The following is a 14624-nucleotide window of genomic DNA, read 5'->3' as shown; positions in this document are numbered from 1 at the left end:
CATGTCCAAATCCATCCATGATTAACTCAATTAAGTTACTTAAATTAGTTGGAGGAACTGATACATTTGAATTGGTTAAAATGAGCTTTTCTAAACCCATGCTCTGTATGTGTGGCTGCTCTGTGAGCCAATGCTGTATGTTTTAAGTGAAAAATTGAGAAAGAGGCAGTAGCCAAGGTTAAATGACAGAATAAACCAACAGCACACAGGTGTCATCAGAAGAGGCTTTATTTAGGTGCGTGGTAACGGAGGCCAGAGTGAAGGGCCTCCCCATGGTTAAAAAGAGCAGATCGACTCCCAAACCCTCAGCCCCAACCTCCTAAACAGGTGATAGGTGTAAGCAATATAATGTAGTGAAAATTCCATCTAGCCCATCACAGGGCAACGTGGAGGTATTACTACATTACCACCTATCCAATTACTCCAGATCTACACATTGTCTAGGGGTTAAGGGTGGGTTTGATACAACGGCTCTGATATAACCTTGGGCCACGTCTAATGACACATCTGAGTTTCAGGAGAGATGACTGTAAACACTGACTTCTGTACAAAAACAAAACCCCACGCGAGTCAAGATCCCCCCCACCCCACCCCAGCCCACCCGGTCTCGCTTAAGAAAACCAACAAAAAAACAGAAGAAATATGCTGTACAATTCATCAATTCACCTCAACTACAGTAGCAGACTCCATTTCTGTCTTCCATTTACACCCGTTCTCAGATTTACAAAACAAATAAAATAATCTCCTTGCATCTTACATAAAATAGAGTCTCCATATTATTTAGCTATTTACACATAGAATATTTACATTACAGCTTTATCGTACAGGCATTGCCAGGCAGCCCTCCGTGAAGGTCGTGACCCAGGGATCCTGAGAGAGTTGCAGGCGAACAAGTGTTGTCAGCGTCACTGGGTCCAGTTGTTCAACTCAAGCAATCAGCATATTAGAAACTATGGTGCAGTACAAGTGGCCATGATGATGGTACCATGCCTATAGAATAAAACGGGCCTTGGATCTTTTGTTGAGAGTTATGTGACAATGGCTTTGTTAAATTGCGATAAAAATTATACTGAACTGAACTATACTGAACATTTTGTACAATCACAAACAATTCTCATGCTGTACTTATCCTCATTGAAATGTACCCTGAGGTCAGGCAAAAGTGCTTGGTTGATACAAATATGTTGGCTGCCATCATCTGTACTGTACATAAAGAGGGGTTTGTCTTGTGATGGTGAACCTGAGGCCTCAGTCTGAACCCCCCCAAAGGGTGGGATTATCAAGAGCTGTCAATCAACAACTGACTCAGCCAATGCGAGAGATCTTTGATGTGGGGAGCCAATAAGCCTGCAGCACATAATGGGGTTCAGAGACTTTTCATTCCACCATCACCCAGAATACCACATCTTCTTGTGACACGGTGGAAGCTTTTGTTCAGAGGTATAAACTCTGGGTTTATTTTAGCCCAGAAGTACTAGCATAAACTAGTATAGGAGTATATTTTCTATTATCCAACTGTCGCTGACTCGTTGAGGGCTGCCACTGAGCTGTTGGTGGTAAGTGCCCATGTTGGCTGGAGGGGAGGGGTCAAGAGTTAGGTTAGAGGTCACGGGGTTAGATTGTCTCACGTCTGAGTAGTTCACAGAGAAAAGGTGGGACAATAGCAGGAATACAGTCTGTCTGGGGGTCAAATGCCAAAGAGACTTCAGTTCAACTGGTCTAGTAAAACAAAGCCGGCCTTTCCCCATTTGGGCTAACCATCCTGGTTTGGGTAAGTTCAGAAAAGTTCAGTTGGGGAAGGGGGTTTGGTGGCAGTGCAAACTGGACAGGCTTCACTTGGACGTGAAAGCAGAAGCATGACTTGGTGTTGGGGAAACAAAAACAAATCAATCAAAAGTCTACTATTCATTCATCCTCTGCACAAAATGGCTGTCCAATCTGCCACTCAAGTCAGTCCTGAAACCTCCTGCCCTCCTCATACATCAACATGCTCACAAAGTCACACGCACAAGGCTTCAAAGAAAAGAGTTCCAGTCATTTTTCTCAGCCGTTTCCAGCAGTCTGAGTATTGTACACAAAATCAGCGGTGGCTCGTGACAAGCAGACCGGGAAGGATGTGGGAGGAAGCCATGAAAACACAGAGCATAGCAAAGTTACAAAAATGGCTAGCTGATTCATCCAATCAGAGTTGAGGCCATTGAGGAGGGCAGATTTGCAGTGGAGAAGGGGGGGTAGGGTGAGTATGGGGGCGATCTCCCTCTTTCTTGTCCCTCTCCCACTCATTCGCACTTTCTCTCACATGTCTTTGGGCTCCAGCTTGCAGGACATTTCAAAGAGCAGGTTCTGATTGTCGATGACCTGCAGCTGGCGAATGTAGGCCTTGGTCTGGAGGTGAGAGGGGGAAGGCTCTGCATCCAAAGCTACAAGAGAAAGAGGTCAGTTCATTAGTTAATTATACCCCCAACAAAATAATTTAAGCAGTAATTTCACCACCTAGATCAGTGTCCCTCAACTGGCGTCCCGCAGGTCAAATTTGGCCCGCAGGTGGTTTTATTTGCCCCCCCCCCCCAAGTTCTTAGCACAAAAAAATATATATTTTGGTATAATTAAAGTCTGTAAAAACACCAGGAAATAAGCTCCAAGTTATAAAAAGATAATTGAAACCCGTTCAAGTATTCCCACTCATTATAGAGAGGCACGTGATCGTATTCAAATATAGGCAAGGTTTGAAATGATTATGTTTAGTCAAACATATGTTTGGGATACTTTCGGTAAATTTGCAGTCTACATATTATTTGTAATTATATTCCCGCCCCCCGACCAACCGCTCAAAAAAATAAAATAATAATAATTAACCCGCTGCTAGTTCCCTGCGCTATATGGTAGTGTAACCCCCAGAGAAGCTGCTGTGGCGTACAATGTCCTGATCTCACCACCGGGCGGCGGCAGATACCCCACTACTTCCACTTGACCTAACTAGAGGATCGTAGCAGCATCTGCTCACGACGAGCCCACACAATGCAGCAGGCAAAGAAACTGGTTTGAATCAGTTCTAACCAACAGCAAAACACTTTGTCAGGCAGGCTATCAATAGCCTCAACTTGTCCTTTCCCATTCTGGGTGCAGCAAATCCTCCTTTGATGCATTGTTATCCTACTCTGTGCCACCATCACAACAGCAACAGCAATCTATAGGATTAGATGGCCATTTACTACTGAGCCCAAAGGGCCATTTTGAAGCTATTCCGTTTGGGGGGGGGGGGCGTTTGAATGGGTTTGTGGATGTGGTGTATGCCTGAATGTAGCCTATACCTGTCGGAGAACACAGGGTTAAATGTGTGCTCTAGCTCGCTAAGCAGAAGTAACCTATACTTAACGGAATGAGATGACCATCGTCAAAGTCACTCAGGTGGAAAAAAAGAGATGGGGAGAAAGAGATGATGAAAAATAGAGGGATTGAAATGAGGGGGTAATTCAAGAGAGACCCTTGCGGTCATCCAACGAGGCACTTTGTGATACATTCCATACAGTCCATTAGGATACAGCGGTAATCTCAGACAACGTACCGCCGTAACTAAGCCCTCTAGGATTCATGCATCTAAGCACAGATTCATTATAGCACTGTGTACCATATAATACAGCTCTAAAAAGGGTTTCAGCACTCCCTGCAACTGGTCTGAGTATCCTGAATGAAGACTACGGAATATTTCAGAGTGAAAACCAACCCCATTTTGAGAAACCCAGAGTAGAAAGAAACCCTATTTTGCCACTTTCAGGTAGAAGCTATTCAACTTCAGGTTCTACCCACCACAGTTTACGTCAAGTCTCGTTTGTGTTCTTTATACATCAAAGGAGCTTAAGCCTTGGCAGCCAGGTGAATTAACTTGTCATCTAATAGACAGAAGTTGTAACTAGATCTAAAGTCAAATACAACAACAAAAAACATTAACCCAGCCCTGGCTTAGGCAATTATGCACTGATTAAGGTCATGGTATGATGTGAAGCAGTGAGGCTTGGCTCTGGTCTCTATGTTGCAAGTTTTAACATCACGTACACAAGTACAGTGAAATGCCTTTCTTGTAAGCTCCAAACCCACCAGCAGTAAAAATAAGGTACAGTACATTATGTTACTTTAGTGGTGTTTAACATTGTGCGGCGTTTGTCATTAGCAAGTGCACTGTGTCAGTAGTGTTATGAGGAATATTCACATTTTTGCAAATATCTATATGTAGAGTATTTTCCTACATATAATATGCTTGTACATGGGAAAAATCGTCAGCTGGTATAAACCTCTATATGTTGTGTTGTATTGTAGGTAAGCCAAGTTGTTCATCTGCTGTGAAACCTCTCTTTATGCCCCATGTCAAAAAATACGCCAAGATAAGAGGGTGGCGAAAGCCAACGTTCTACTGGGTTACCGGGCGTCTTTGCGTAGTCTTATATTATGTCAGCAATCTCTCGTGCGTGTCGATCGTGTAACAGCGTCGGCTGGATATGTGCCAAACATCAATGATCTTAGGGGATGCTGGCTCTTAAAATAGTGGACCAGGCTGTGAGATATGTTATGTAACAATGATAGTGATATTATTGAGTGTTCAGCATGCTAGACTATGCGACTATGCGAGTGTTTAGCATGTGATGCTACGTGATACTAACGATATTGAACATTTAACATGCTAGGCCGTGTGATAGCCGTATCGCGGCGTTTTGAGCTGTACTCTGCGCAGTGATTTCATGTTAGTGGGCGTTTATGCACACTAGGCTATGTAATGAATGATAATGTCAAAGTGTTTAACTCAACATAATGGAGTGGTTAGCAAGGCGGTTTGTCAGACAGTAATATGTGTGTGTGTGTGTGTGTGTGTGTGTGTGTGTGTGTGTGTGTGTGTGTGTGTGTAGTGGTAGTGAACGGCGGGTGTGTGATTGAACGGCCCCGAGGGCTGTGCTGTTCTAAACAGATGGCAGGGTGGAGCTCGGCTCCTTCAAGACTATTCTTAACAGACAGGTGTGCCTGTGGCCATTAATGCTTACCTAGTTGGGAGCTCCTGTATCGTCTGATGCTCCTCACCATCTCTGCAACTTTATGCTGGAAGAGAGAGGAGACGCGTGTAGTAATGTGTAGTAAGACAGTAGTCAGGGAAATCAGAGGGGGGGGTGGGGTAACTGGTTGACCAGGGAATCACGCTGATTGTGCCGAATAGAAAATACATGTATTTCTTTGGCTATTCTGTCAATGGCTGAACGTACACTCACCATCTTCTCAAAATTGACAAGCTCCCCATGAAACGACTTGCAGCTCTCGTGGAGGAAGGTCAGATCTGAGAGAGGGCGAGACAAGAAAGAGGGAAAGAGAGAGAGAGAAAAAGAAAAGAGACATGGAGAGAGAGAGAGAGAGAGAGAAAAGGTAAACACACAGTGAAGGCAGGGAACAGTTAAGTAATGGCTTGTCGACACCTGCCCCAGCGGCTGCCCTTGTCTACCGGTGCTTTAGCCCATAGACGGAGGACAGGTAGGACCGAGAGAGAGAGAGAGAGACAAGCCAAAGTGTCACAATCCGTGATCCCTCAATAGGAACTGGAATTTGCGGGTGCTGGGTGAAGGGGGGGCATGTTTAATCGAGACGCTACGCCCAGTCAGGAAGAATGTTCTGAATGCTGCTGATGGCGCTAGACCTGGGGAGGGAGGGAGGGTGTTTGTGCGTGTGGTGGAGGGAGGGAGGGAGGGAGGGAGGGAGGGAGGGAGGGAGGGAGGGAGGGAGGGAGGGAGGGAGGGAGGGAGGGAGGGAGGGAGGGAGGGAGGTGATACGCTAATGTGACCTTTTTCACCCCTGGACTAAAGATGCTAGGAGCTGAGCTTTATGAGCTGCACATTGGACAGCAGGCACACTTTCTCTTCCGAACCGACACACATATTTAAAAAACACACATACACAGAGCAGATGCACTTTGCTAACCAACTCTCTATCACACACACAGCAAGCATATGCATCTTCCTCCCTCACTCCCCCACCACACACACAGAGAGAAGTCAGATGCATCTTACTCTTCAACATACACACGCCTGCTTGAACTGTTAGTTATTTAACCACAGAGATGAACGGCCAAAGGCTATCGTTCTGAACCAGCGAGCGTGGTACCAGAAAGCCCTCACTGAGCGGTCAGGTTACGCACAATAATACACTCCTGCTATAACATAACGTCCAATAACATTTTGAAAATGCATCACCTTGCCACCCAGGTCTGTGATATCACAGAGAAGGATATGAGTTTGGAATAGCATTTAGAAGGTGCTACACATAGAATTTCTCAGAATTTCTCCCCCATGTGGAAGCTAGGGGAATTGCAACAGCAATAGGCTGCATTCAAAACAAAATCTCCCACTCTTCCAATTGAGCTTTAGTCTTTTACTTTCGGTTTTGGTCCAAACAGCTGTAAAAACTATTTTTTATAATTGAAAATATATTTCACAGCGATTTAAGTACAATGATTCGCTACAGTATCCAGTGCTTGTTTTCTCAATCTGAAATTGAGCTAACAGTGTAGAATATTAGTAACCAGGACGTGACGGAATGATTTCTACATGGCCACTCGACCTGGTTTCCACTAGATAACACAGCCAAAAATCAGCTTTCCCATTTTGTCAACAGATGCCGCTCCTACGGGAGAAGTCAATAGACGAATATCACAGCCAATCACAACACCGGTGGGTAAGTTCTACTGTAAAAAAACAATCATTCCACTATTACTGCAGACATATTATGGACATTTTCTGATGCTGATTTTTTTTCAAATCCTATGTGTTGCACCATTAAGAAACATTCAGCAATACATATAGCAATGCTTATGCAGTATGGTTGTTAAGCTGCTAGCCAGCAGTTGTGTCCTACCCATAGAGAATGAGAGTACTCTAGTGCCCAAAAGCCTGTTTTAGCATGGGCAGGACTTTCAGCCTTTTGTAGTCAACTGGGTGGGACTTCCTATGGGTTAAAGGGATAGTTCATGGATTGCTGTACCTTGTCCATAGACTGCTTACAGGCTAAAGAAACCAATGTGTTATTTCTTAATTTGGGTGAACTATCCCTTTAAGGAAGGATCACATAATTCTGTCTAGGTCATCAGGAGGGATCAGCCAATTAATTATACTTGTGCACAAACATTCCATAACTGCAGGTGGCAGTAAATCGCCAACCTTGGCTTTATACCTGTTCAAACAACACACTCCAGGTGGCAATATGCACCATTTCAGTTTGTTTACCAACTGATAAAAACAGTACAAGAAAATTGACAACTACAAAATGGAGATGGCCTCAATTGCGCTGCCCGTGCGCTCACAGACGCCATAATGGGACAGACACAAAGATGAGTCCTCTATCATTCTCTATGGTCCTATTATGAAAATGTGGAAGCATCTAGCTGTGAAAGGAGTCGACCTGGTAGCCGTAGGAGTTGTTTTTTTACAGTATGTACATTGTCTTGTACGTTTGTCTTGTTTAAGTTTATGGTCCTCTGTAGCTCAGTTGGTAGAGCTTGGTAATTGCAACACCGGGATAGTGGGTACGATTCCCGGGACCAGCCAAACGTAAGAAATGTACGCACACATGACTAAGTCACTTTGGATAAAAAGCCTCATTATTATTTCACATGAACATTTTAGTCATTTAGCAGACGTTCTTCTCCAAAGCGACTTAGTCATGTGTGCGTACATTTTTTACGTTTGGCTGGTCCTGGGAATCGCACCCACTATCGTACCCACCAAAGCGACTGAGTGGATCGTGTAAAAAAAAAATGTTGGTCCCTCGTGGGAATCAAACCCACAACCCTGGCGCCGTGCTCTACCAACTGAGCCACATATTTCATTTACAGTCCCCAAAACCATTCTGTGATTCTATTGGACCATTGGTGGAAAACAGCCGCATAAAATACTACAATGTTAGATTGAATTGATCTTCAAAAAGGAAGAGACTTGAGAGCTTGCAGCCCTGTATAGGGAACTAGGAGCTGGTGTTATTCTTAGCTTGACATTATATTGGAGCCTGGTATACACAGCATTCAAATATAAAAATATTCCACACATGTTTTTGGTGTCTAAGTGACATTGACAAGAGGTATGACAAGGAGCTTTTATACTCAAGGGGGAAGGAGAAATGGACGGAGAGAGAGAGAGATAACGAGAGAGAGAGAGAGAGAGAGAGAGCGAGAACGAGACAAGCACACACTTAAGTGTAATATACTACACATTAAGGAAATTGCACACACAGTATTATGGTGTAGAATGATGTAAGTACATAACCAATCTATTATCACCGTGATGAATACAGCTAGCCTATATAATAACGGGAGTGATATTTTGTTGATCCAATTCCTGAACAGATCAAATTCTTTGTTAATCTAAAAAATATGAGATATCCCTTGCCTTGAAATGATTAGATTTGAAAGAGGAATGGAGAGAGAAAAAAAGGAGTTGACACAAAGCAGGATACATGGCAACGGCGGAGGGAGGGAGGTCAGGGTGGAAGGAGGGGGGGGGGGGGTAGAGCTCATTACGGAGCTGATCACCTGTGGAGGTGTGTGTTCTCGAAGCAGAGAAATGAATGCCACCTGGTTATGTTGATAGACAGGGTCCCCCATGCTGAGTTAAAAGGGTGTGCGTGGGAGAGAAAGGAAATGAAAGAGAGAGAGAGAGAAAACGTGCTTTTCTTAGATAATGAGGGACTTCAGTTGTGAAGTTGGAGCGGTAGGTTATGAAGTGCCTCAATGCTGATGTGTGTGCCTCAAGCCTGTGTTCATGTTGCATGTGTGTGTGTGTGTGTGTGTGTGTGTGAATATGCTGGATGTCTTTGTATGTCTGGATATGTAAGTGTATGACTGAATGTACAGCAGTCTTTATTCACTCCTCAAGAGGATGTAGAAATATGTTACATGAGGACTCCAGCATCGGCTACATCTAACATGAAACGAGTATGATCGTCACATACTTGTGTTGCCCAGCAAGGAGACAGCATGCTGAGCTTTGTGTGTGTGCAGGGTGGAGGTAGCCTGAGCACCATTCTCTTCAGCTAACATTCCACTGCCATTCCAAATGACAAGGAGTGGAATGTTAGCTAACGAGACTGGTACCCAGGCTAGGGTTGAGGGAGATGGAGAGATTAACTATGGGTGTTAATTAGCAAGGCGGGGCTGAAAGGCTGCCTTCTAATCAGCATTGTGTGTGTGTGTGTGTCTGAGAGATGTTATGAGCTCACATCTGGACAACATCTGGGGGGTAGAGTGAGTGTGTGTTTGAGGGGGGTTGTAGAGGTTTGTGCCCCTGTTTTCAGCACCACACACAAACAGTGTAGCGTTTCCTCAGCTGTGGTTTGTGTGCGTGTCCATGGCCAGAGAAAGACCCTGAGTAGCGGCCCGGCGTCACTTATTTAGTCTGTGGTTTGAGCCAATGGCAGCCTGTGTGGATGGGGTGTGTGAGGGTGTGTTCTGTATTAGTAAAGATGCATCTTTGTGGCGATGAACATATGCATTTGGGTAGTGGAGAGAGAGAACTACAGTGTTTGTGTGAATTTACTTGCTGTGTGTATAGTGTACAGTGAGTGTGTATGTCTGTCTGTCTCACCTTTGAGCAGCAGCGGTGTGAAGGGGATGAGAGGGGGCCTGAGGCTGCCCATCAGGTCTCTGTAGGACTTATGGTTCCTGGATGGATCCTGAAAAACAACAACACGTTCACTCACTCACCCTTCACTAAATGTGCCTTTATAAATGAACCCGTGGCCACATACGGATTGGGGTAAATTACTTTGAGGTCAGAAGACCCATTTTATAATTGTTGACTGACAAATGGAACTGAGCCCAACCCTGATATACAGTAAGCCCATATTATAGGGGCTCCATTAACTGTCCCCTTGGAGACCCCGAACAGCCACTCACCGCAATGCTCTCAAACTGCTGGAACTGCTTCCTGAACTTCCCAGGTAGGCCCTGCCACAAACCACAGACAAATAGTCCCCAGAGTTATAAACAAATCCCTACGCCAGTGTGTTTGCTGACGTGTCAGCCTTATGTGCATGTTGACTGTCTGCATAGAGGGGTATGTGATCATAGGAGGTTGGTGGCACCTTAACTGGGGGAGGACAGGCCTGTGGTAATGGCAGGAGTGGAATGGTATCAAATACGTCATTCCATTTACTCCTTTCCAGCCATTATTTGCCGTCTCCCCTCAGCAGCCTCCACTGGTGTGTGTGTGTGTGTGTGTGTGTGTGTGTGTGTGTGTGTGTTTTACCTCCCAGGTGAGGCGAAGACGGCTGACTGCAGGGTTGTCCAACCCCAGAACAACAGCTAGGAAGGACAGCAGGTCCTGCTGCTGCTTACACCTGGAGTACACACACACACACACGTTAGATAAGACTAGACAATAACACACACTTCACCATAAACTAAACGCCATAAAACATACTGTTAGGAATGATCAAATAATAACACTACTTGGCACTATTTTAAACTATTATTGTGGCCACACACACACACACACACCATTAAAACGCATATCATCAATACAGCACACCTAGTTGTAATACAATTCAATAGGTCTGACAGACACCCAGAACTCACAGAGCTGCGATCTTGATGAACTTGCGGAGGAGCTGCACCCTCTTGGGCAGCGACTGGCACTGCAGGATCTCGGTGGCGACCCAATGCTGCACCTCGCTGCATCGCTGCAGTACCAGCTCGAGGTTGAGGGGGCGCCAGCGAGCCTGCTCGCCGTGGAACACATAGCACACAAACTCCACCTGGACATACCAATGAAGAAACGTACAATAAGTCTACAGCATCGAAAATGTAGGTAGACCACACACAGCATGTCCTTATCATGGAGAACTTTTTTTTGCAATTATTTGGCAGAGGTTCCGCCCAGTACTAACAGCTCCACCAATCACTGACCTCATGCACGCAGCTGAAGAGCTCCCAGTCAAACACCACCAGCTGAGTGGCTACCTCCTCAGCACTCATGTCATGGAGTTTACTGTCGCCGGGCGACCAGTGGATCTCCTCAGGTAAGGGAAGCTAAAGAGAAACAACAACAAAAAAGTCTTACCAGAGAAGCTTTGGACTAAAGCGACTTCATTGTTTCATCTCCTTAGCATGTTTTTGATAACTTTATGAGAACAATAATGACTCAAATGTGAACAATGTTGTTTAGAGCTATCCAAAATGGCCACCAGCCAGGGCTCCATTGTTAAGTGATGACTCGTGCTCTAGGACTCACCAGGCTCTCCAGCTCGGAGGGCTCGCAGGCAAACAGGTGAGTGTTGACTCCCAGGGTGGTGAAGACCGCCTCGTCGCTAGGCCGGAAAGCGGTCTTCTCTGAGAACACAACAACACAGATGAGACCACACATCAGCACGCACGCAATGGGTTAGTAGAGATTCCAGCAACACACCAGAACATCAACAAACTGTTTTCATCTCCATAGAGTCAAATCACTTTGGCAGCTTATCTCCGAGCAGTGGTGGGTAGTCATTTGTGGATTTAAATCTAAACCTCTTTGTGGATGTAAGCATCGCTGTTCAAACAATCATGTCAAAGCTTGCATTGTCTGATTGGGTGTTTTGGTTGTTGATGTGTTTTGTTTCCTGCAGAACGCCAATCAAAAGTAGGTATGGCGAGAAGTAATCGTAGGTTTAAAGTATACTGTATCCGTGTGTGTGTGTGGGTGGTCCTACCCCCGGCGGAGGTGACAGCCACCAGCAGCAGGTTGCCAGGTTGGGTTGGCTGGTCTTCGCTGTACTGCAGCTTCTCCCTGACTAGCGCCAGGATCTCCCCCACACGGCACGACAGACGGCTGCGGATCGTCACATACGAGTGGTCCGGCGTGTACACCCTGCAAAAGACTACGCACACACACACACACAGCCTTTTTAACTTCACTGACATGGCTTTAGTGTGTACAACATCTGTGCCATATCCTCATATCGGTTGGCCTATATCTGAAGACCTTAAAAGGATAATACCACTCAAAAACAATCTTTGGGTATTTTTCATTCTTCATTAGTCCACTGTTGATACAGTCCCAAAATGTTTTGCATGTGAGAAATGCAGTTTTTTTTCAAGATATAGAACTTTCAAAATACAGAAAGTGTCACAGTATGATGTGTCTCACTCACTCTCATCTGAGCCCCGGAAGGCCTCTCTGGGCTGCAGACAGGCATCGATGCGACGGAAGTGGCGGAAAAGAGGGCGGACCTGCTTCTTCCGAATCTCCTTGTCCTCCTCTGAGCTGCTTAGGGAAACACAGTAGATGGTCTTGTCAGTCTTTGCATCCTTTCAAAGGCAGCTAGTTTTGAAATTGGGTGTGACTGCAGTGGGATGGATCCAAAAGGTCTGTATGTACCGTCGCCTGCAAGTAAGTAGATTGTAATTAATAGGGGCCAGAGTTCTTCCTTAGAATGTCAGGGGAAACTCCTAGCCCTATTTATAGGGGAAGGCACCACAATGTGTTAGATAAGCCAGTGTGAGCTAGGAGGCTAAAGGAGAAACCAAGGCCATTAAATCAACCTACAGTGGCTTGCGAAATTATTCACCCCCCTTGGCATTTTTTTATTTATTTTGTTGCCTAACAACCTAGAATTAAAATAGATTTTTGGGGGGTGTTTGTATCATTTGATTTACACAACATGCCCACCATTTTGAAGATGCTAAATATTTTTTTTATTGTGAAACAAACAAGAAATAAGACCAAAAAAAAGAAAACTTGAGCGTGCATAACAATTTACCCCCCCCCCCCCCCCAAAGTCAGTACTTTGTAGAGCCACCTTTTGCAGCAATTACAGCTGCAAGTCTCTTGGGGTATGTCTCTATAAGCTTGGCACATCTAGCGACTGGGATTTTTGCCCATTCTTCAAGGCAAAACTGCTCCAGCTCCTTCAAGTTGGATGGGTTCCACTTGTGTCCTGCAATCTAAGTCATACAACAGATTCTCAATTGGATTGAGGTCTGGGCTTTGACTAGGCCATTCCAAGACATTTCAAATGTTTCCCCTTAAAACCACTCGAGTGTTGCTTTAGCAGTATGCTTGATCATTGGTCATTGTCCTGCTGGAAGGTGAACCTCCGTCCCAAATCTCTGGAAGACAAACAGGTTTGCTTATTTCTTTCTTTAAGCAATGGCTTTTTTTCTGGCCACTCTTCCATAAAGTCCAGCTCTGTGGAGTGTATGGCTTAAAGTGGTCCTATGGACAGCTACTCTAATCTCAGCTGTGGAGCTTTACAGCTCCTTCAGGGTCATCTTTGGGCTCTTTGTTGCCTCTCTGATTAATGCCCTCCTTGCCTAGTTCATGAGTTTTGGTGGGTGGCCCTCTCTTGGCAGGTTTGTTGTGATGCCATATTCTTTCCATTTTTTAATAATGGATTTAATGGTGCGCCGTGGGATGTTCAGCGTTTCGGATATTGTTTTATAACCCAACCCTGATCTGTAGTTCTCCACAACTTTGTCCCTGACCTGTTTGGAGAGCTCCTTGGTCTTCATGGTGCCGCTTGCTTGGTGGTGCCCCTTGCTTAGTGGTGTTGCAGACTCTGGGGCCTTTCAGAACAGGTGTATATATACTGAGATCATGTGACAGATCATGTGGCACTTAAATAAAGTCCACCTGTGTGCAATCTAACTAACTATGTGACTTCTGAAGGTAATTGGTTGCACCAGATCTTATTTAGGGGCTTCATAGCAAAGGGGGTGAATACATAAGCACGCACCACTGTAACTGTGCTTATATTTTTTTGAAATAAGTTATTTTTTTTCCATTTCACCAATTTGGACTATTTTGTGTATGTCAATTACATGAAATCTAAATAATAATCCATTTAAATTACAGGTTGTAATGCAAAAAAATAGGAGAAACGCCAAGGGGGATGAATACTTTTGCAAGCCACTGTATTACACTAATTTGTGAGATAAAAAGGCGTTCAGACTAAACCAAGAGGAGTGACACAGCAACATCCAGCTGCAATGCCTTTCACAGCCCCAGAACACCAGAAAAGCTGTCCCTAGCAGACTGGTGCGAAACGGCAAGACTGTGGGCTCGATGTGTGTGTGTGTACATGTGCGTGTGTATCTGGCTGGGATGAACGTGTGACTTACGGGCATTGGAGGATCTCGGTCCAGCGCTGAAGCTTCAGCACGTCTTCCACGAGCTCGGGGAACTGACTGAGTTCTTGGACTGCACACATATACAGCTCCTGAGGCAGAGGAGAGAAATTACATTCAGAGAGGGAGTGCACTTTGTGCCTCTGTCTGTGTGCTCGTTTGTGTCTACCAGCACTGTGTGGGGCAGTTGCAGTTCGTCACAAGATGTGCTGCTAGACGGACTGCATCTACAGTATTCCAGAAAGGACGGAGAGATCGAGAGGGAGAGAAATAAAGCGAGACAGAACACCAGAGAGATAGGTAGACGACAGTGGAGACAGAACACCAGAGAGATAGGTAGACGACAGTGGAGACAGAACAGAGCAGTGGTAGAGGCCAAGGGGTCTGTGTGAAAGAAACGGACAGAGATGTGTTTTTAATGTGAATATAGAAGGTAGAAGCGCCCAAAAGCCTCACTTCCCAAGGTGTGCTCAGCTGAGTCAGTTCCGTCACCATGACA

General features: G+C 45.1%; 1 protein-coding gene across 2 annotated transcripts in view; it reads right to left on the bottom strand.

Moving 5' to 3' along the window:
• Positions 1 to 212: 212 nt before the first annotated feature.
• Positions 213 to 14624, bottom strand: part of LOC139565538 (rap guanine nucleotide exchange factor-like 1) — a 30447-nt gene continuing 16035 nt past the window's right edge. Inside the window, exons 4-15 of one of the 2 annotated variants that reach the window (XM_071385981.1) lie at positions 14120 to 14217; positions 12151 to 12263; positions 11710 to 11877; positions 11253 to 11350; positions 10928 to 11050; positions 10598 to 10776; positions 10269 to 10359; positions 9917 to 9967; positions 9606 to 9693; positions 5253 to 5317; positions 5031 to 5085; positions 213 to 2420 (exon numbers count right to left, since the gene is read on the bottom strand). In XM_071385981.1, coding sequence (XP_071242082.1) covers positions 2296 to 2420; positions 5031 to 5085; positions 5253 to 5317; positions 9606 to 9693; positions 9917 to 9967; positions 10269 to 10359; positions 10598 to 10776; positions 10928 to 11050; positions 11253 to 11350; positions 11710 to 11877; positions 12151 to 12263; positions 14120 to 14217 — 1254 coding nt within the window. In that variant the 3' untranslated portion in view covers positions 213 to 2295. Of the gene's footprint in view, positions 2421 to 5030; positions 5086 to 5252; positions 5318 to 9605; positions 9694 to 9916; positions 9968 to 10268; positions 10360 to 10597; positions 10777 to 10927; positions 11051 to 11252; positions 11351 to 11709; positions 11878 to 12150; positions 12267 to 14119; positions 14218 to 14624 lie in introns of both variants that reach the window. The other variant, XM_071385980.1, reaches the window with a different exon arrangement.

This window comes from Salvelinus alpinus, chromosome 36, assembly GCF_045679555.1.
Source record: "Salvelinus alpinus chromosome 36, SLU_Salpinus.1, whole genome shotgun sequence".
Classification (NCBI taxonomy): Eukaryota; Metazoa; Chordata; class Actinopteri; order Salmoniformes; family Salmonidae; genus Salvelinus; species Salvelinus alpinus.
Note: the sequence above shows the minus strand (reverse complement) of the source record. Positions and strands in the feature narration are given on the sequence as shown.